Here is a 20,115-nt window from a genome sequence, read left to right on the forward strand (position 1 = left end):
AATTTAAATGAGATAATGTTTTAAATGAGAGGTTCTCAAGCTTCACCATTGGAATGACCTGGAAAGCTTGTTAAAACAGTCCACTGGATTGGTGGTTGCCAGAGGCAGAGGGTAGGGGTACAGGAAATGGGTGGGAAGGGCATCAAAAGGTACCAACTTCCAGTTAATCTGAAAAATACTTAGTGGGCATGAAATTGGAGCCCAATTTGGCAATAGCTCTCAAAAATTTAAAATTCAGATACTCTTTTATCTGTTCCACTGCTAAGAATTTCTTATAAAGACACTTATATAAAAATGTCAAAAGATATGTCTGAGGATGTTCATTGCAGCCTTATTAATACAGGAATACCCCAAAGATACCGCGAGCTCATAAAGTGAGTATCACAATAAAGTGAGTCCAATGAATTTTTTGGTTTCCCAGTGCATGTAAAAGGTATATTTACACTGTTGTAGTCTATTAAGTGTGCAACAGCATTACGTCTAAAAAAACAACGTACATTCCTTGATTAAAAAATACTTTGTGGCTGGGGTACCTGGGTGGCTCAATCGGTTCAGCATCTGACTCTTGATTTTGGCTCAGGTCATGATCTCAGGGTCGTGAGATTGAAGAGCCCGTGTCGGGCTCTTCAATGGGCAAGGAGCCCGCTTAAGCTCCTCTCTCTCCCTCTCTAAAACAATAAAATAAAAATAAATATACTTTGTGGCTACAAACGCTAACCGTCTGAGCTTTCAGCGAGTTACAGTCTTTCTGCTGACGGAGGGTCTTGCCTCGTTGATGGCTGCTGGCTGATCAGGTTGGTTCTCGCTGAAGGCTGGGATGGTTGTGGCAGTTTCCCAATAAAGACAGCGATGAAGTTTGCCGCATTGATTGACTCTTCCTTCCACATAAACACTTAGAGGCCATTGTAGGGTTACTAACTGGCCTAATTTCAATGTTGTTGGGTCTCAGGAACTAGGGAGACCCCAGGAGAGGGAGAGAGATGGGGGAACAGCCAGTCGGTGAAGCAGTCAGCACACACACATTTATTGATTAAGTTTGCCATCTTACGTGGAAATGGTTTGCAGCCCCCCAAAACAATTACAGTAGTAACATTAAAGCTCCCTGATCAGTATCATCATAACGAATACGATAGTGATGAAAAGTTTGAAATACTGCAAGAATTACCAAAATACGGCACAGAGACATGCAGTGAACAAATGCTGTTGGAAAAATGATGTTGGTAGACTTGCTGGACACAGAGTTGCCACAAGCCTTCAATTTGTAAAAAAAAAAAACACAATTATCTGTGAAGTATAATAAAGGGAAGCACAATGAAATGAAGTGTGCCTTTTACAGATCAGTAGATTTCCAAGATATGTTAAGTGGAAAAGAACAAGTTTGAGCACAGTGTATATAATATCAGCACTTGTGTGTAAAGAAAGAAAGGATGTACATAGAAAAATAGACACAGTCTATACTTTATGCATAAGGTTTTTCTCTGGATGGAGATGCTAGAATCTGTTAAAAGTGGTTACCTTTAAAGAGAAAAACTGGATGGGAGGGAGCCAGGATGGGAAGGTAGCCTTTTACATTTTGTTTCATCCCTTTTTTCTTATATACATCTATTACTTTTATTTAGTCAATAGGGATGATCTAGGCAGGGGGATTTACTGGATTTTAAAAGCCTAATAAAAGCTGCGTATTGTAAGGAACCATTAAAATTGTAATATTCTCATAGATTTTTGTTTTGATACTTCTCAAAATGTTTGAATAGATGCATTAATAAGGGGATCTACAGCTCCTGAAATGTATCAGGATTTATACAAAGCTTAAGTCACTATCCGCCTAATATCTTACCATTTATTTGAATCATATCACCATTCCCTGCTTACTCGAAATTGGCTGCAAACATCCTATTTCTTTCCTTTTTATAATTTGATCACCATGTTTCTCTTTCTTCCTGTCTCCATCCCCATCCCCATAAAAGAAGCAACTATCTGGCCTCATCTAGCCAGGAAGTTAAGAAACGTGACGCCTGCCCATGGTGTCGTGGCCTCAGGTTTAACGGGGCTGTAATGGATTCACAGCGTCATGCAGCAATGGTCTTTTTCACTCATCTCCAGAGAAAACCGCAGAGTGCCCTTTTTCCTCCTCAACTTGAAATTCCAGTCCATGCCTCCCTAATGTATGGGTCTGACCGTGTTAATTCTCTATGTCCTGGGCTTCCTGCCAGGCCGACTGGCAGGCTCCTCTGTGCTCAGGACCCAGAGTGAGTAGGCAGGGATCTCTCTGGGAATCTCTTCTCGCAGCTTCCCCTGTCCGTGCCCAACACTAACTGCTCCTCCTTCTGGCTTTGTCTTCCTCCTCCGGGTGTCCTGAGAGCCTGAATCACTTACTGCATTTCCTCCGTTATAATTTTTCAGTCCAGAGCCAAGACTCATCAATTCTACCCTAGCTTTTAGGATTTAAAAGCAACAGTAACAAGCCAGGGAGGAGAGGTCAACTGTTTCATTAGTTATGTGCCTTTCTTTGAACATCTTTTCTGAGCTATTCATAGAGGATGTGGAAAAATGTTATCCCTTAAAGGAAAACCAAATTTCCTCGGAACCCTCTAGACCTAGGCTCTATGATGAGCCCAGATAACATTAAAAACAAAAATTGAGCTTAGAAGATTTGCTTGAGATGCTTTATTTAGTTAAGCCTTCTGCCTGTAAGGACTTAGTTTCTCCAGATATTTGCGCCACTAAAGGGATTGAAGGCTCTTTTGCAGCTATTTAGCTGGAGCACAAGATACAGGAAGTGCAGGGACTCTGAGGAAGAACACGGGAGGACAAGGAAGAGAAAGGTCTGGGTTTGTGTTCTTCAGAGGAGCACAACCTTCCTCTTGCTTCCAAGGCTTTTCTGCCCAGAGCTCAGAGTTCAGGAGCCTTGTGCAGCCCCAAAATCTGAGGCTTTATGCTTGATGCTCTGTTCCTTCCTAGAGAGCTTATTTTATTTATTTTTATTTTATTTATTTATGTGCCAGAGAGAGAGAGAGCACAAGTAGAGGGAGCGACAAGCAGAGGGAGAAGCAGGCTCCCCACTGAGCAGGGAGCCCGATGCGGGACTCGATCCCAGGACCCCGGGATCATGACCTGAGCCGAAGGCAGACGCTTAACTGACTGAGCCACCCAGGCATCTCCCAGAGAGCTTGTTTCAATGTGGCCTTTTTCCGGGTAAATGGATGTCCTCTTCTGAGCTTTCCTTTCCTTAGACTGAAGATTAAGTGCTTCTAAAGATAATTTATAAAGTCTTCCCTCAAGTGAGAAGTATGTTCTGAACTCAGCAGATGTCCAAACATTTTGAGGTGGAGGAAAGTACTAAAAAAAAAAAAAAAAATTAAATTACTTAGTCTTATGGATTTTTTAAAAAAAATTCTGGGGGCGCCTGTGTGGCTCAGTCATTAAGCGTCTGCCTTCGGCTCGAGTCATGATCCCGGGGTCCTGGGATCGAGCCCCGCATTGGGCTCCCTGCTCTATAGAAAGCCTGCTTCTCCCTCTCCCACTCCCCCTGCTTGTGTTCCCTCTCTCGCTGTGTCTCTCTCTGTCAAATAAATAAATAAAATCTTTAAAAAAAATTCTGAAGACTGTATACATATACGCGTGTGTATTATGTGGGTCTCTTTACATACACACGGACAAGAGAATGAATAATCACTAGTAGGATGTTCAGTTAATTAAACAAGGAAAACCCCAGACAGAGTGGCCCTAATGTGGTGGTGGCATACATAAGCAAACCAAATCCAAGCCTACGAATGCCTAAAAGTTACAAAATCAAAACCTAAGGACAACCAATCACAAGCAGCCAACTAGACTTGAAGCGGTGACCAATCCATGATTTCCTTGCTTTGCTTCTGCCTTTTCTCTAGAAAAGCCTGTTTCTAGCTCCTGCCAGGCAGGGGAGCGCCCCTCACCACTTCCAGTTAGGCACTGCCTGATTCCACCGATTTTTGCTCAAATAAACTCTTCAAATTTTTAACAGACCTCAGTTTATCTTTTAACAGGGGGCTTGAAGCTGCCAAGAGTGATTAGCAATTTCATCAAAGCTCTATTATCCTTCCCTTAGGTTCACTTATACCTGCTGGATCTATGTTAGCGACTCTAGTATGACATCTAAGACGGACATTCGAACATACTGGTGAAAAGTCACTTTTAATTTTTTCATGATTCTCAAATAACCTAATTTAGGCAAAACATTTAAAACGTAGAAGTTGGCAGTGGGCTGGGGGAAATTTGCAAGGTGTGTGAAGGTAGATTTAAATTTTCTGACTGATCTCTTTGTATTGATAGTATTTCAAAAATACTTAAGTGTACAGCTGATCCAGGCTCCAGTGGGGCCTCGGAGCTAGTAGTCTCTAGCCCACTAGGGATGCTCCCAACACTGGTTGGGGTTGATCTGAATTGCTGCTTTTTTGAACAAATGCCAAGGCCATCTTGTTCACTCTCTCTTCTCTTGAGCTTTTAGGTAGAATTTTACTTATTTTTTTAAAGGTTTCATTTATTCATTTGAGAGAGGGGGAGAGCCCAGAGGGAGAGGGAAAAGCAGACTCCCCGCTGAGCATGGAGCTGGGCACGGAGCCAGACCCAGGACCCTGGGATCATGACCTGAGCCGAAGGCAGACACTTAACCGACTGAGCCACCCAGGTGCCCCTTAGGTAGAATTTTAAACATTCAATTTAGCTAGTAACCACTTGTAGTTTTATTGTGTATAGGACAAGTGGTGTGAATTATATACCAGAAGTAGTGAGTGGTGGTCAAATTCATGGACTTGCTCTTTGGTGTTCCTTGCTGGAGACAATGAAGAGTGTATGCTGGGGCCCCTGGTTGGTGCAGTCAGTTGAGCTTCCGACTTTTGGTTTCAGATCAGGTCCTGATCTCAGGGTCCTGATCTCAGGGTCATGAGATTGAGCCCCGAGTCTGGAGCCTGCTTCAGATATTCTCTCCCTCTCCCTCTGCCCCGTCCACTCATGCGCACGCTCTCTTTTAAAATCTTATAAAAAAAAAAAAAAGTGAACGGTCTTTATTCATGATATCACCGCCAGCAGTTGTCCTGATTTATGATTTTGAAAATCTGCTGTCTTTGAATCACATTCATTAAGGCATACTCTTTGAGGTGGTTTTTCCCTAATGATGATGAATTCCTGCTGATCCAAGCACTCTTTCTGAGTCCTTTTATGTGCCCAAGAACTCTCATTTGCAAGACAAATGGCTGGTTGGGGGCAGTCTGTGCAGACATAAGAGAAGTACTCTGGGCCTTGGAAACACTGTGAGAGTACTTTTTAAACCTAAGCTGAGTTCCACAGTTTTTGGTGTTTGGGGGGTTCTTCATTATTTGTTAATATGTGTGGAGAAAGTATAAAACTTACTAAGAAGTATAAAGTTAGCCACCTTTAGTTTTGCTTTTAATTCGTAACCGTACTGAAAAGAACACAATTGCCTGAAATTGAGAATAGTCCAGAAAATTTAAGGCCTGTCTCTTTTGAGTCTTGACTTCTTTCTGAACCCCCAGTATGTGTTTCAGCTCTCTCTAGATGACCTTCAGGCATGTCACGTTCACCATGTTCAAAAGCAAATTCCTTACCTTCTCTCTCAGACCTCCGCCTGGGCTTGTCCTCCTCGTCTCCGATGTACTTCCCGAGCCTGAGCCATCCTTGCCTCCCCTTCTCCTTCCTCATAATAGGTCAGCCACTTGTACTCAACTCACTCCGTCAAGTGACTCCTTGCTCCTGCCTCTATTTCTGTGCCCTGTTTTAACTCAAGCCTTCATCATTTCTCCCAAACAAATCCTACTCAGATGTGTGTCCTAGGGCTACAATATAAAGTTCGCCAGTGGCTTAGGATCCACTGTCCTTCCTGATCCATCCTCACCCAGCATTTGCCCCAACCCTACAATGTCCTTTCATGACTCCATACCACCCTTTGAACTGGGGAGCAAGCACTGATTCGTCATTTAAGACCTAGCAACAATGATGCCTTCTTTGGGGGGGGTGTTTCCTGACTCCACCTACTGAGTTAGTTACTGCGTCCCCATACCCTCATCCATACTTCTTTTGCATAGGATAATTAACTGCTTATCTTTCTTTCTCCCTAGAGACTGTGATCTCATCAAGGACAAGCACTGTCTTAATTATATTTCTAGCAGTCATTCGAGTGCTTGGTAATTAGAGGATCTCAGATGTTCGCTGTATAAAAGGATGGATGGATGGATGGATGGATGGGTGGTTGAATTGAAAGTATGCCCTGGGATCTGGTAACAACATGTTCTAAATAACGAGGCACCTTGCCTCAGACAGGAAACATCTGCAGTGGTATATGGCTTGAGTAGATATTAGAGGATCTATGTTTACCCTTGAACTTGTGTGGTATTTGGCCATTGGGTCTTTCTTCTAAGTGCTTTCCCTTCTGTATGCTTCCATAGGTATTACTGGCCTCTCTTACCTTCCCCCTATTCCACACACACATATGAACAGGGGATTTTCTCTCTAGTGTATCCCCTTTATTAACAGCCTTTCTTGATTGATCGCAGCATTTTGACTATCACCACCCAAATACCCGGCCTCAATCTTTACTGCCCCTTCCCCTGTGGATACCACAGTTCTCACTCTTCTAAATGATGTCTGTTAAAAAGCTCTACACTTAAAGCAGTGGAGTCCGTTACTCTGTAACAGTCTCATGATTACCACCCCTGCCAGATAATCTCACCTGACCGTGGATTTCACCACTGCATATCTGGCTGACTGCTCTGTGTTGCCCATGCAGAAGGTAGCTTAAAGTCCTCCATGACCCCAGCCTGCATGCAGACGAAACAACTGGAAGTCCGGGCGGGGGGTCACACCAGCCCTCTTCCACCCGCTATGCTGCCGTGGAGCCCAGCAGAGGCCTGGGAGCTGGTGGTCAGGTGAGCGTCAGCACTTAGAGCAGCACAATGTGTGACTTCCTCCAGACGAGGTCGGGGAACGGAGCCACATGTACGCATGGAGAGTGTGGGTGAAGGTGATAGCACGTCCTTCTGTTACAAATTGAGTGCAACCAGTTCATCATGTGACCTGCTGATAAAGTTTGATAAATAAGGAGGTTTGGAGTTGGGATTCTCTCAAGGTAGAAAAGAATAAACATCAAAGCCTCTGTGAAAATTATGCGTTGATTGGGAAGTGGTTGCTCATTAGCCTTATAAGATATGGTAAGTGAACAGCATCTACTTTCCTCCTCTGCTCCGTCACACACTTGTTTATTTTGTGAGCTACTTTTTAAAATTGTGGCACCAGGCGTTGTTCTTCTGTGGGGATTATTCTGTTACTCTTTGCCATACTTTGGACACCTGGAAGATTTGGAAGAGCTTTGATGCCCTTTTTTTATAATAGAGCCTTGGGAATCACTTAAGAAGAACTTATGTTAGATAGAGTATTAGCACCCATGAGAAGCTAATTCTAACTGTGCCTTTCTAACTATTCAAAAATTCAGGTTTAATCATATGGTTAATTCAGTGCTATAATTTCCTTAATCCCATGCTTATTAGATCAATAACTGAATAAGCAAGATTGGATCTGCAGTTGGTTGGCCCCACCCCTAATATCCACTCCTAAGAGCTCATCCCTTTCTCTATATAGCTTTGTTCACAGCCCCACAACATTTTATCATTCCAGTAGCACTCTGCCTGGGAGTGTACTAAATATGCTAAATGTACAAAAGTATTAAATGAAGTCAAAGTGAGAGAGTTAGGACTTCAAAAGGTTTGGGAGGGCAGCCTTATGAAAGTGAAAATGGCAGAACAGAATGGTATGTGGTCGTGATGAACTACAGAGGGCGCCACGTGGTGTTGAAATTCCATCTGCATGCCTGTGCAGCTGGTTGGGTGAGCCTTGGTCTGTCTTGAAGTGGAGGCTGGAGGGCTGACTGCACTGGGTGCAGGGGCTGGGAGGGGGAGGGGCAGGAAGGAGAAAGGAGCCAAGGAGTAAAAATGGCTCTTGCGATTGAGGGGCAGTATGAAGCAACTACTCATTGCCCCAGCTTGGAACTTGGACATAGTAATATCTTTGGAGGGCGCAATTGAATCCTTGAGATGGAGACCAAAAAAGAAAAAGATACGTGTTTGGCTCTTCCTCATTCAGCCACTCCACCCCGGCTTCACCTGTAAGCCCCCAACCCAGGCATTACTTTATCCATATATCTGGATCTGTATGCCAACACCAGATCTGTATCTATAGATCTAGGTATATAGACATACCAAGTCACATTTTTAAACAAGAGCTGCAGAATGCTTGGAAGCAGATGCCCATGAACTCTTTCCAATTGTATCTAGAATTTGTTTTAACCTAAAGTTATGGAGACAGACTTGAAGGGAGACCTCCCCAACCTTGCTAAAATGTAAGTACAAAAAGGCACAAATTGGATGGATATTGATGATGTTATTTCTACTGTGACATCATCCATAGACTCCTAGTGTCTTTGCTTTGCTTCCCTATAGTGATCACAACATAAATTACTTGTCTTGTTTGACTTCCTTGTTCACCAAAGTTGAGCAGATTGTGGCCGTTTTCAACGCTTCTACCAGACAAAAAGCTTGGGACCATTTCTCGAAAGCTCAGCGCAAGAACATAGACATTTGGCGAAAGCATTCTGAGGTTGGTGACTTTATTATTACTTTTTAACCGCCATCACACAGCTGGATTGGCAGAGAATAGTGTGGCTGCAGACGTTTCGGGTTTTTGTTATAACGGGCAGCTGTTGTGCCATTGTCCTGTCGCACCGTCAGCTCCAAATCCAGCTCCGATTTGTGCCTTATCCAAAAGAGCAGCTGACTTAATGCTTAGAAAACAGAGTGCTTTTCTACCCCTGCAAAGGGAGAAAAGCATCTCCCATTCATGGCAAAGAGCTCGGAAATAAGCCAAGACACTTTGCCTGCCTATTCTGAAGAAAAGTGTAACGTAAAATAGAAAACTGGCTTTTTAAATAAATACGGAGGGGTTTTTTTTTTCAGTGTTCTGCAACGTGATGATGATGGTTTGCTCTTTGGGCTAGAAACGGCAAGTATGCCTTTCTTCTATGCCTTCCCACCGTAAACAATGCCTTAGTCCCATGTGCTAGCCAGCCGGGTAGGTAACAGCTCTCTCCAGAGCGTCTTTCCCCGGGGGCGCAAATGTCCAGGCTAGCCAGGGTCCACCCTTCTGCAGCAATGCGTGTGTGAAGTGTGAGTATCCACCCCCGAGGAAAGAGGCCAGAACTTGACCTTCCTTGCCACCTGGAAAGATCAGAATGTGTCATTAGTCATTGGTCGTACAGCTGTTACTTTTAACTCCACAGTGTAGTGTACGCTTTGAACCTGTCATTTAAAAGTAAGTATACTATCTTTGTTTGCTTATTCGTTTGTTTTTTTTAAAATGAGAGAATGTTTTCCATTTGGATGCCTTTCCATCTCTAGCATGTTAATATTAAAGTTCTCTAAATGATATTCCCCTCTTTCAAAATCCCCAAACTTATAGAAGGTAAGGTTTGTTTATTTAACGATTTGGGCTTACACTTGTAAAATAAGTGTTTTATATGGAGTTTGAGGAACCACAAAGTACTATAATATCAGTCAGTTGGGTAGCATTTTAAGTGCCCATTAACTAATGCTAAATTACAGCTGAATACCAGTGGCAACTAGATGTAACATCCACATGAATACCAAATGAATTCTTTATTATCACTCTCACTATAGCGAATACTGAATGACTTCACAATAATGGGACACTTAAAATGCTAGTGCAATTTATTGTTAAGAAGGACATTTTTTTATTTTGTTCACAAATACTTAAGAAGGTGGCTGGTGACTGATGTAGTTCTGTTCCTATGCTCAGGATTATGAGTAAGGAGGAAGTGAGATTTCTCCTTAATTTTTCAGGGCCCAGAAAAACAAAGGGTGCTCACCTGCTGCTCTCTCAGACACTGAATCGAGACCCTGAGTCCAGGTTGATTTTTGGGAGGAGAGAGAGTCCTCATTTAGGATGAAATATACAAATCGAGGGTTATGAAAACACAAATTGAAATCCATAAACTGTGATTCAGATTTGGGAACGATGGGTCTATGAATTGCTTATCTAATTTTTTTTCCCCTTCACATAAACACCAAACATGATTAAAAGAAATGTTAAGGGAAATGCAAGTGGCATTATGCTAATGATCTGGGCATAAAAAGGCTGCCATTAGTATGTGAGTGTTAGAAAATATCCATTATTGATCTAAATCACGCTTCCCACCTGCCTGGTCCCCTGCCCCTAGCCCTGCATCCCCCGAAGGAACGGAGGAACGGGGGCTGTGGTCCCCGCTGTTGAGCAGGGCATGCAAACATCCTGCTTTGTTCCAAGGAAGCCTGCTTGCTTTGCTCAGCGCACACACGGTGCAGTAGAAACGGATGCATGTGGTCTTGAAAGGTGCTCCTGCAAAGGGACTTTGTGCCTCTCTGCCACTCCTACCACCTCTTTTGATATTCTAGGAAATAGAATTCTAAATTACCTTTGATTTTCTCTCCTACATGTCACTTAATTGATTAAATACCAGTTGGTAATTTAACATTGTGGATGATTTCTCTGTTGCGTATAAGCTTGGTAATTGGCTTGATTTTTTTCTGCGTTCCCATGTACAGCATCTGTTAATTATCTGCAACACCTTTACAGATTTATGAGAGTGTACGAGCGATTTACTGCTGAACCAGAGGCACCCTGTGGAAACACCCTCGGCTTTTTTTTTCCCCCTCCAGTTTTTTTTTTCTTTCCAACACTCTTCTCCACTGAATAGTTACAGTATGACAGTTTGTCATTCGTTGTGGGGACTCAGCAACACACCCTTTCAGCCTCCTTTATTCTTTCCACCTGACTTTTCCTTGTTTCTAGTATTTTCAGGCCCACCTCTTTGGGAACGGGGTTCTTTGTCAGGAGAAAAATTGGCTGTACACAAGCTAAAAGCATCCCCACTAATCACACGTGACATCCGCCTCCAAGAGCCACTAGTGTTACTTACGGCGGAATCGGCACCTCTTTCCACTGGCTGGCGTGGCCAAGTGAGGAGGCATTGCCCATCACCTCGGTGGCCTCTCAAGACTCCCTGTGATGGGTGTCCTCTCTCCCAGGGACCTTGACCCTCTGCCCTCCCTCCCCTTTCCCTGTCCTCTGCAGTGCTCATTCCCAGGGTTCAAAGTTGACCGTGCAAATACTGCTAGCAATACAGAATTTTCTTTTGGTCCCACTACAGTTAAAATCTAAGGAGAGAGCTAAGGAGAGAGGAGAGTTCAGAGAACCTATAGCACCATGAAATATGCACATCCATCAAATGGGCACTAGAACTATGCTTAAAATCATGCCATTAATACATTAGGTGTTATAATTTAGTTTTATTGTTATTCAGAGATTTATTATAAAGCAAAATTATTTTAACTCTTCGGCTTTTATTTAGAGACTTCAATTTCAGTAGGGAGAAAAAGAATAATGTAGTCCTTCTCCTCTTTGTTTTGTTGAGGACAGTACATGTGAGAGAACAGAATTGATAAGGATTCACACACAATATTCAGTTTAATACAAAATAATATAATTACTTACCATGAATAATTAGAGTGTCCTGATTTTTAGGCAAGGGAGTAAAAAATTTATTGTGACTCGTTACTTTTTACAGTGAGTTTTCACATAGACTCTTTGACTGCAGTCACTCCTCTAGTAAGTAGACAAAGTAAGATATGATCCTACGATCTTTCAGTGATGTCAAAACAGCCATCACAACAAAAACACTGAACACTACATGATGATGTGAAACGCCAAAAAGAAGGCATCGGTTTTATTTTGTCCTCCAGCATCTTTTGCATTTTGCCATTTGGATGTCTGAATGGTGTGTGCATATGACCACGCATGGGTGCACACACACAATGTAAGGGCACTATTTTTTTTAAGATGTTATTCATTTATTAGAGAGAAATCGTGAGTGGGGGGAGGGGCAGAGGGAGAGTTAGAAGCAGACCCCCCCGCTGAGCAGGGAGCCCATGCTGGCTCAATCCCAGGACCGTGGGATCATGACCTGAGCTGAAGGCAGATGCGCAACCTTAACCGACTGAGCCACCCAGGCGCCCTGCGGGGGCACTCTTTTGCATGAAGAATTCTTATGGTCCATGTTATCAACTTAGCAAACCAAGTGTCTAGCATAATGCTAAGGAGCTTTGCATGCATTAACTTATTTGATCCTCAAAACTATTATTATCACAGTATTCCAATGAGTAAATCAAGGTTAAGAGAGACGAAGAAACATTCCTGAATTTACACAGTGGGTTAGTGGTCGACAAGGCCTTTTATAAATGCCATCGTGCAGATTTCTTATCATTAGCTGGGAGTCCCTCCTTGTGTGCCGGGCATGGCAGGAGGCATTTCTGTGGAATCCTACTAGGTGATGTTATTATCCCCTTTTTTGGCAAATGAGGAAATTGAGACTCAAGAGATGAAATAGTTTGCTGAAGACCCCCTGACTAGTCATTGGTGAGCCGGGATTTATCCCTGGGTCTTTCCACTCCCTACACCCCTCAGAACTTCATTCCAGATTATGCAGGGCAGTGTCTGGGAGGGAAACAATTCAGATTCTAAGCGTTCATATGTCAGTCGCGATACACCGAAAGACCACTGGGAAAAGGTATGTTGACGTGTGTCTGTGACTCTGACATCCTCCTATCTTCTGCTTTCAGGAGCTCCGGAACGCTCAAAGTGAGCAGCTCATGGGCATCCGCCGCGAAGAAGAAATGGAAATGTCAGATGATGAGAATTGTGACAGCCCTACTAAAAAAATGCGAGTTGATGAATCAGGTAATGCTGACGACCGCCACACGCGCACCCCTGTGAGGCACCATCATGCTCTTCCAGATCTCAGATGGGGTGTAGGTATTGGGAATGGCCACGTAACTCACTTTTATTTGAGTTACACTAAACTTTCATCTTTGAGTGACTCTGCCTTTTATTAATAGAACTTTAAACTCCTTCTTAGGAACATGATGATTTAAATTGCTCCAGTTGTTTCTCCATCCGTAGATCTGGGGCTGTTGTACTTTTCTTAGGGATATTTGCCTATTCCCATAAAAATCCTTTTCCAGAGCGTGGCAGCCACCGCTGATGCTGAAATACACATAAAATTTGGTTTCAGTCAGTGTGCTTCTTATGTGGAAATTGTTTAATCCCGGAAGAAGCTTTCTAGCCTCTGAGCCAACGTGCTGGAGAATTAGAACATTTTTCCAATAAACGTTACCTAACCCGTAATCAAAGGGGTGGCCCAGTTTGGTACCAAGAAAGGAGTATCACTCCTTGAGTTGTAAAAAGGAGAGAAGCTGAGAGAGAACCTTGCTTTATGTGCTCTGCCTGACCCGAGAGGCTGATTGAAATCTCTCTCCTCAAATTAGATGTTAATCTCTCAGTATTGCAGGCAAGATAAATGCTCACTCAGATGTGGGAGACACCAAGGAGACTGCTTGTCTGAGAGGAGTGTTGTCTAAGGGGCCTGGGAAGGACCACAATTGCCACCATTTCCAAAAAAGAAAATCAGAGGGATTGCGTAGATTTGACCTGTCTCCTCTTATGTACCCATGACTAAAATACCCATCTCAGGCTCTTTAACAAAATCAAGAACAGGAACAGAGGATCTTTGCTGATGTGTTTGTAGAAGCCAAAATCAAGATCCCAACATGCTCAGGTCAGCAAGATTGCAAAGTGGTCAGAGCGCTCTGTTTCTCCAGGGTTTAGTGAGGGCCAGGGGCGTAAATGAGGATCACAAGAAAATGCTCTGCATCAGGCAGATACAGAAAGGACTTTAATTTCATTAGAGTAGTGGTTCTTAAAAGTGTGGTCCCCAGCCCGGCAACATCAGCATCACCTAGGAACTTAGAAATGTGAATCCTCGGGTCCTACTCAATACCTAAGGAATCAGAAACTCTAGGGGAGGCAGAGGTGTTGGGGGTGTGAGATTCAGCAATCTGTGATTTAAATCCTTCCAGAAATTCTGATGCATGTTAAAGTTTCAGGACCAGTGCCTTAGAAAATTTCCCTTTAGGGCGCCTGGGTGGCTCAGTTGGTTAAGCGACTGCCTTCAGCTCAGGTCATGATCCCAGGGTCCTGGGATCGAGTCCCGCATCGGGCTCCCTGCTCTGCGGGGAGCCTGCTTCTCCCTCTCCCACTCCCCCTGCTTGTGTTCCCTCTCTCGCTGTGTCTCTGTCAAATAAATAAATAAAATCTTAAAAAAAAAAAAAAAAAAGAAAATTTCCCTTTCATCCTCAAATTCCACTCATTTAAATCTTTTAGAAGCTTAGCATAAAAGCAGGCACCATGGCACTATTTTTTGAAGCCATACATCCTTTGTCTGAAAAATGAACCTAGCATTTATGTGTCAATGTATGTCTCTGATTAAGTGGATATGAGATTTCTCAGGGCTGCTTGATTATTGGACTTAGACTTGCTTATTTGAGGACAGCAATCTCTATTCGGCAAACCTTCATTTATCAAAAGAAAAGAGCGAGTTTTAATGTGAATATCTTAAATTTAATGAGATCTTCTGATAAATAAATAATTGTTTTTTCCCCTCAAGAAAGCTTTCATCATTTCTGAAGTTTCTAGATGAGGGGCAACTTTACATGAAACTTGGATCTTTAACATTCTTATAAGGTAGGTGTAGAAGAAAAGAACTGAATCCATCAGAAATTCTTATTTGAACCCGTGGCTTTTTTTTTAATTTGGGGGTGACATTTCTTTTTAAACAAGTTATCAATTTCCCAAGTAAGGAATGTGTAAAGTTTCATAGTCTGCTCGGAAGAAGACAAGAATAAGAATGACTCAGAACAGTCAGCTCCAATGGGAAGTCTTACAGACCATGGCAGCAAGCACAGACCCCCAGGATCAGCCCCTGAGCTCTGCTGCAGAAGAACTCAAAGTTCTGTTTGCTCAGCAGGGACACGAGATCCTCTCTGCAAGCTTCACTGAGAGCCTGCTTCCCAGATCTCTGTTGGTTTCCCCCCCAGGCATCTGGTAAGAGCCTAAGCAGGAGCTGAACTTTGAGTTCTCCAGGCTTGTTGCTTGGTCAGCGGCATGAATGAACACAGCACGGAGCATGTTCTATACCGAGTGCCGGGGAAGAGATGGAAGAACTGGAGTTCAAATGCCAGGTTCCTGGGAGTTCAGAATCTTTTTCGTGCTTTTCAAAAATGAGATGGACCAGAGAACGCAACGTGTGGTTTATGGGGGAAAGCTCAGGACCAATTAGAGGGGAGGGGAAGCAGCTAACCTTTTTTATTCCTCTGGGCCCTGAAGATCCCGCCGAAAGGCTGGCAGCTGTTTTTCTTTCAGCCCAACATATTCAGGGACATCACCTGACCACAAGAATTCCCATCTGGTACTTTGACCAAGCTTCCGCCGGATCCCTGCAAACGGCTGCTGGAAGGGGAGGGATTGAGGCCCTGCAGCCTGAGGGAAACACACCTTTCAGCGGTATCATCAGGCGACTCCGCATTCATTTTAGGTGCAAACTGGCATCTGTCCATCACCCAGGAGCAGACATCTCAAAACCTAGTGCTCTGATTCACTGGCGGCAATTGCCAAGGGCTGACCTAGAAGTAAACGCCTCTATTCTTTAAAGAATCCCTTGCCGTCCTCCTTTCTGCTCAAACAGTGAGCTTTGGCCTCCAACCTCCCGGTCAGTGGGTGACCCAAGACTTCTTGGGAATTCCAGGGGAGAACATCCTTCGTGGAGCCTCCTGCCCTAGAGGACTGTGGCAAAGCCACCTCCTTGCAGGATGCGTGAGGTGGGTCCACCACGGCCTCCCTTGCTCTTCACTTCCTCCTAGAGCAGAGACCAACCTGCATGGGTTTTATTTCTGAGGGGGAGACGGAGAGAGTCGACTTCGGTTTCTAGAAAGGACAGGATTTTTTTGTGAGGACTTATGTGATAGCTTGGGTTTATTTATTTATTTAGTTTTAAATCCGTGTCTTTTAGCATATCTCTGCTTTTCTGGTTATGAAGAAGATTTCATTGTACTTTTGCCTTTTACCACACGTAATAACTCCGCAATGTGTCTTTGGCTAGAGAGTTCCCCACTACTGTCCTCACTACCATCTAATTCTGGGCAGGCAGCTCACTGTTCCTTATCAGTTGACTCTTAAAGGGGAAACGGAGTTTGCTGGAGCAAAACTAAGATGCCGATAAAAATGAAAATGAGTTTTGTTAATAAATTTGAAAATCAAGACAGATTTATCGAAGCATTCATTCAAGAAGATTGGCATCCTGCTCCAAAACCTATGAAGATAATTTTTGATAAAAATTCAAATTTATTGCTGCAAAGTCTGCCTCTTACTGGAATTAAGCCCAACTTTAAAAACCAGATCTATTGCTCCTTCTTCCCCTCCCTCCTCCAGGTTGGCAGTGGGGGTGGGCAGGAGTGCACAGGGGGAAAAGGGAGGAAAAGAGGAAGTCTGTCCAGAGTGTAAGGCCTCGTGTGGGGGGCGGAGCCCGATCAGGTGTACTATGGAGTCCATGCGGGTAGAGACCTCCCAGCTGTACTTACAGTGTCGAGCACATGGCAAGTGCTCAGTCACTGTGAACTCTGCTTGCACCCTCCAGCACTTGGCCCTGGGCCTTTCACTGAGTAAGTGAATTTTGTTGACTTCAATTGCATATTCCCCTTCTTCTTTTTGATGCCTTTGTCCTGTAAGTTGATGGGAAGGGTGTAACCCTGAGAACATTTGCTCGAAATTTAAATGGCAAGCATTAAGAAGCTTGTTCAAACAAGGATGATCCATTTCTCCAAAATGTGCAAAACTCTTACCCATTCAGAATCCAGTGCCATGTGCTGAATAGGCTAGGGCCCAGAGAGCTGACGCTCAGCATCATTCTAATTATCAACAAACATTTGTCAAGCCCTTCTTGTGCTCAAGGCACTGTGAGCCCAGGAGATATGGAGAGGGCTAGACAGTCTGTCCTGCCCTCAAGAGTGTGAGATACTTTTTGAAGAGAAGAAGTATACATTTTAAGTCAATAAAAGTACAGTGCCGAAATGCCTAAAAGCCTAATGCCAAATATGTTCTAAAGCCATTGCTTTAAATTCAATATAAACCAAAATGAATATCACTATCCAGCGTATGCACCTTATCCAGTATATGGTGAGTATAGATTGTACATTGAACGCAAATTTTAGAAGAGTAAAAACTAAAATATCTTTTCGTAATAGACCACCCTTAAAACATTTCATAACACACAAACAAATGTTCTTGGATTTTGATTACACCTCATTTAAACTCTGAGCTCTTTATAGGAGCACATACTCTTTTAATTATGAAAAGTGTTTTCTTGGTTGTTGATTTGCCATGGAAACTTACCACATGTAGGTACAGATTTATTTTTCTAATTTCAATAAGACGTCCAGCAAGAATTTCCCAAATCTTTCAGCTAACTGATTCCAATCAAGTTCAGTTGGAATTAGCAGTGTTCAGTTTTCTGAATAATTCTGCATGTAAGCCAAAAGCTTGAGGTTAAAAAAAAATTAATAGTAATAATAATTACGCTCTCTCTGACTATCCCCTTGATCTCTTTGTTTTTTGGGTTTTTTTTAAGATTTTTTTAATTTATTTGACAGAGAGAGACACAGCGAGAGAGGGAACACAAGCAGGGGGAGTGGGAGAGGGAGAAGCAGGCTTCCGGCTGAGCAGGGAGCCCGATGCGGGGCTCGATCCCAGGACCCTGGGATCATGACCTGAGCTGAAGGCAGACGCTTAACAACTGAGCCACCCAGGTGCCCCTCTTTGTTTTTTTTTTAAGGATTTATTTATTTATTGGGGTACCTGAGTGGCTTTGTCGGTTAAGTATCTGCCTTTGGCTCAGGTCATGATCTCAGAGTCCTGGGATCCAGCCCCACATAGGGCTCCCTGCTTAGTGGGGAGTCTGCCTCTCCCTTTGCCCCTCCCCCTGCTCGTGCGCTCTCGCGGGCTCTCTCTCTCACACTCAAATGAATCTTGAAAAAGAAAAAAAGTATTTATTTATTTATTTATTTATTTTAAGGGGGGGGGTATGGGCAGAGGGAGAGGGAGAGAAGCAGCCTCCCCACTGAGATATAACCTGAGCCAAAACCAAGAATCAGAAGCTCAACCGACTGAACCACTCAGGCTCCCCTCCCCTTGATCTCTTTGAACACTGGGACTGCCATTGTTTTTTCTGCTTTAGTTTATTTCCTATACAAGAGTGTTTTTGAAAGACATAAAGGATGCCCAACAGATTACAATTTGTCACAAGCATGAGAAGAGGATTACTGCTGCCCCAGGCACCAGCCTGGGCACAGAAGGAAGGAGCCATTGGACACCAGAGCCGGGTCCTGCTGCCGACTCATGGGGGCCCACTCAAGGGGGCCATGTCGCCCACAGCTGGTAGAAGCCTTTAGGAAACATGGCATGTGATCTAAGCAGGCTTACTCTGGAGTTGCTTGGAACTCGGCAGAGGGAAAAGAGTGCTCAGATGTGAAAAGTGAGATGACTGGGTGAGGCCACAGCCATGCTGAGCTCCCCACACCAGCAGACCCCAAGGCAGGGGCACCAGTGGTGAGAGGAGCGTGGAAGGATAATCTGTTAGCAGACTTCTGTTTTCACATGTGATGACAACCCGAAGGAGAGAAAGAGCAGCGGCGTGTGTCCATCAGCTACCACTGTATTAAAGATGAGCCTTTTATTTTGAACCACAACAGAATGTCTTCTGGGAATCCAAGTGCCAAAAAAGAAATGTGATTAATTAAAACTAATATGGCTGAAAGATGATGAAATAAATCTTATGATGTGGGCTGAGCAGCCTGCTTCATTCTTGAACTCTTGAAATAGAACTTCATTCTCAAGATGCCTGGGCTTTGGCTGCCCACCCCCCAACCCCCTTCCCTTTTAAATCTTGCTAATCTTACCAAAGGAAATCAAACAAATGTTTATTTCAGATAGATTTTTCAGTTCCCTGATTTCATGTGCAGTTACAGTTTCCTTTTTCATAAAGGACATGATTTTGAAGAGTGTAGAAATATATATTTTTTTTTTTGTAAATTGCCTTACCTTTTAAATGCAAGAGACAGATGCTATTAAATTGATCCTCAAGCCTAGGATTCCTTTGTAATAGAAGCACTCCTGTCCAACAAGACTGTATGTGTGTTTTGTAAAGTCACATTTGAAGCCTAAGCTCTCTTTAAGCTTAGCCCCCATATAATCTGATTTGTATGTAGTACCTGGCAATGTCATATTCCTGACATCTCTCACATAGGCACAAATGCTCCCTAACCACGTGTTTTGTGTAAAATTGATTTGTTCTGCTGAAATTGTGTTGTGTCTTGGAGACCACAGATTTTGCCCGACACTCTAACCATGCAACTGCGCTGCATGCCCGCAAAACCCAGTAGAACCCTCGCTGAGGATCTCCAAGAGTCTATACCTGGTGCATGCTAGCTCGGAGCTGGGGGTGGTTCTCCTAATGGTTTCCTGTGTGACAGCCCCGCACAGAGTCTAGCTGCATTTGGGGAGCAGGCTGCGACTCTGTTAAGCTCTGGCTTCTTGCCTAGTGACTCAAGCCCCTGGGCCTGGTGAAGGGTTTGGGCTGATGGGCAGTTGGCAGGCAGAGGAGAAAAGTGAGGAAGTTCACAGCCCATCCTCACACAGGGAGAACTGCAGAGCCCGGGACCTGGGCAGGGCATAGACGAATAGCCAGCGTGCAGCCCAAGGTCACCACACAGCCGCTCAGGCCCAGCCCGCGGCACTGACGCCTCTCACCTGCCAAAGCACCACCGTCTAGATTGCGGTTTATTATGTTTTCTGGGCATTTCATTCTGATAAGGTCTGATGCAGGATCATTCCATAGGAGAGTAGATTTAATCCTGTTTCCTTAGTAGGCTGTAAGGACAATGAGGGAATATTTATGTAATAAGATGCAAAGTTGCTATGGAAAATACTATAGCAACGTAACATCTTCCCAGAGTCAGGCAGCCACTTGTAACCGCAATCTAAATTTACATTTATTTTAGTGTCATTTTATCGACACTCTTAGTATCTCATCCTGACAGGATGTTAAAATATGTTTTCAGCTTGCATTTGAGCAAA

General features: G+C 43.6%; 1 protein-coding gene across 7 annotated transcripts in view; it reads left to right on the plus strand.

Moving 5' to 3' along the window:
• The window catches only part of LOC102735251 (ecto-NOX disulfide-thiol exchanger 1), a 423,233-nt gene that overhangs the window by 398,000 nt on the left and 5,118 nt on the right, over positions 1–20,115 (plus strand). For 6 of the 7 annotated variants that reach the window (XM_081814955.1, XM_081814954.1, XM_081814952.1 and 3 more), the window contains 2 exons: positions 8,534–8,640; positions 12,714–13,323. In XM_081814955.1, the coding sequence (XP_081671081.1) occupies positions 8,534–8,640; positions 12,714–12,986 (380 nt within the window). In that variant the 3' untranslated portion in view covers positions 12,987–13,323. Of the gene's footprint in view, positions 1–8,533; positions 8,641–12,713; positions 13,324–20,115 lie in introns of those variants that run through there. The other variant, XM_081814956.1, reaches the window with a different exon arrangement.

This window comes from Leptonychotes weddellii, chromosome 3 (genome assembly GCF_054177405.1).
Source record: "Leptonychotes weddellii isolate Sample4059 chromosome 3, ASM5417740v2, whole genome shotgun sequence".
Classification (NCBI taxonomy): domain Eukaryota; kingdom Metazoa; phylum Chordata; class Mammalia; order Carnivora; family Phocidae; genus Leptonychotes; species Leptonychotes weddellii.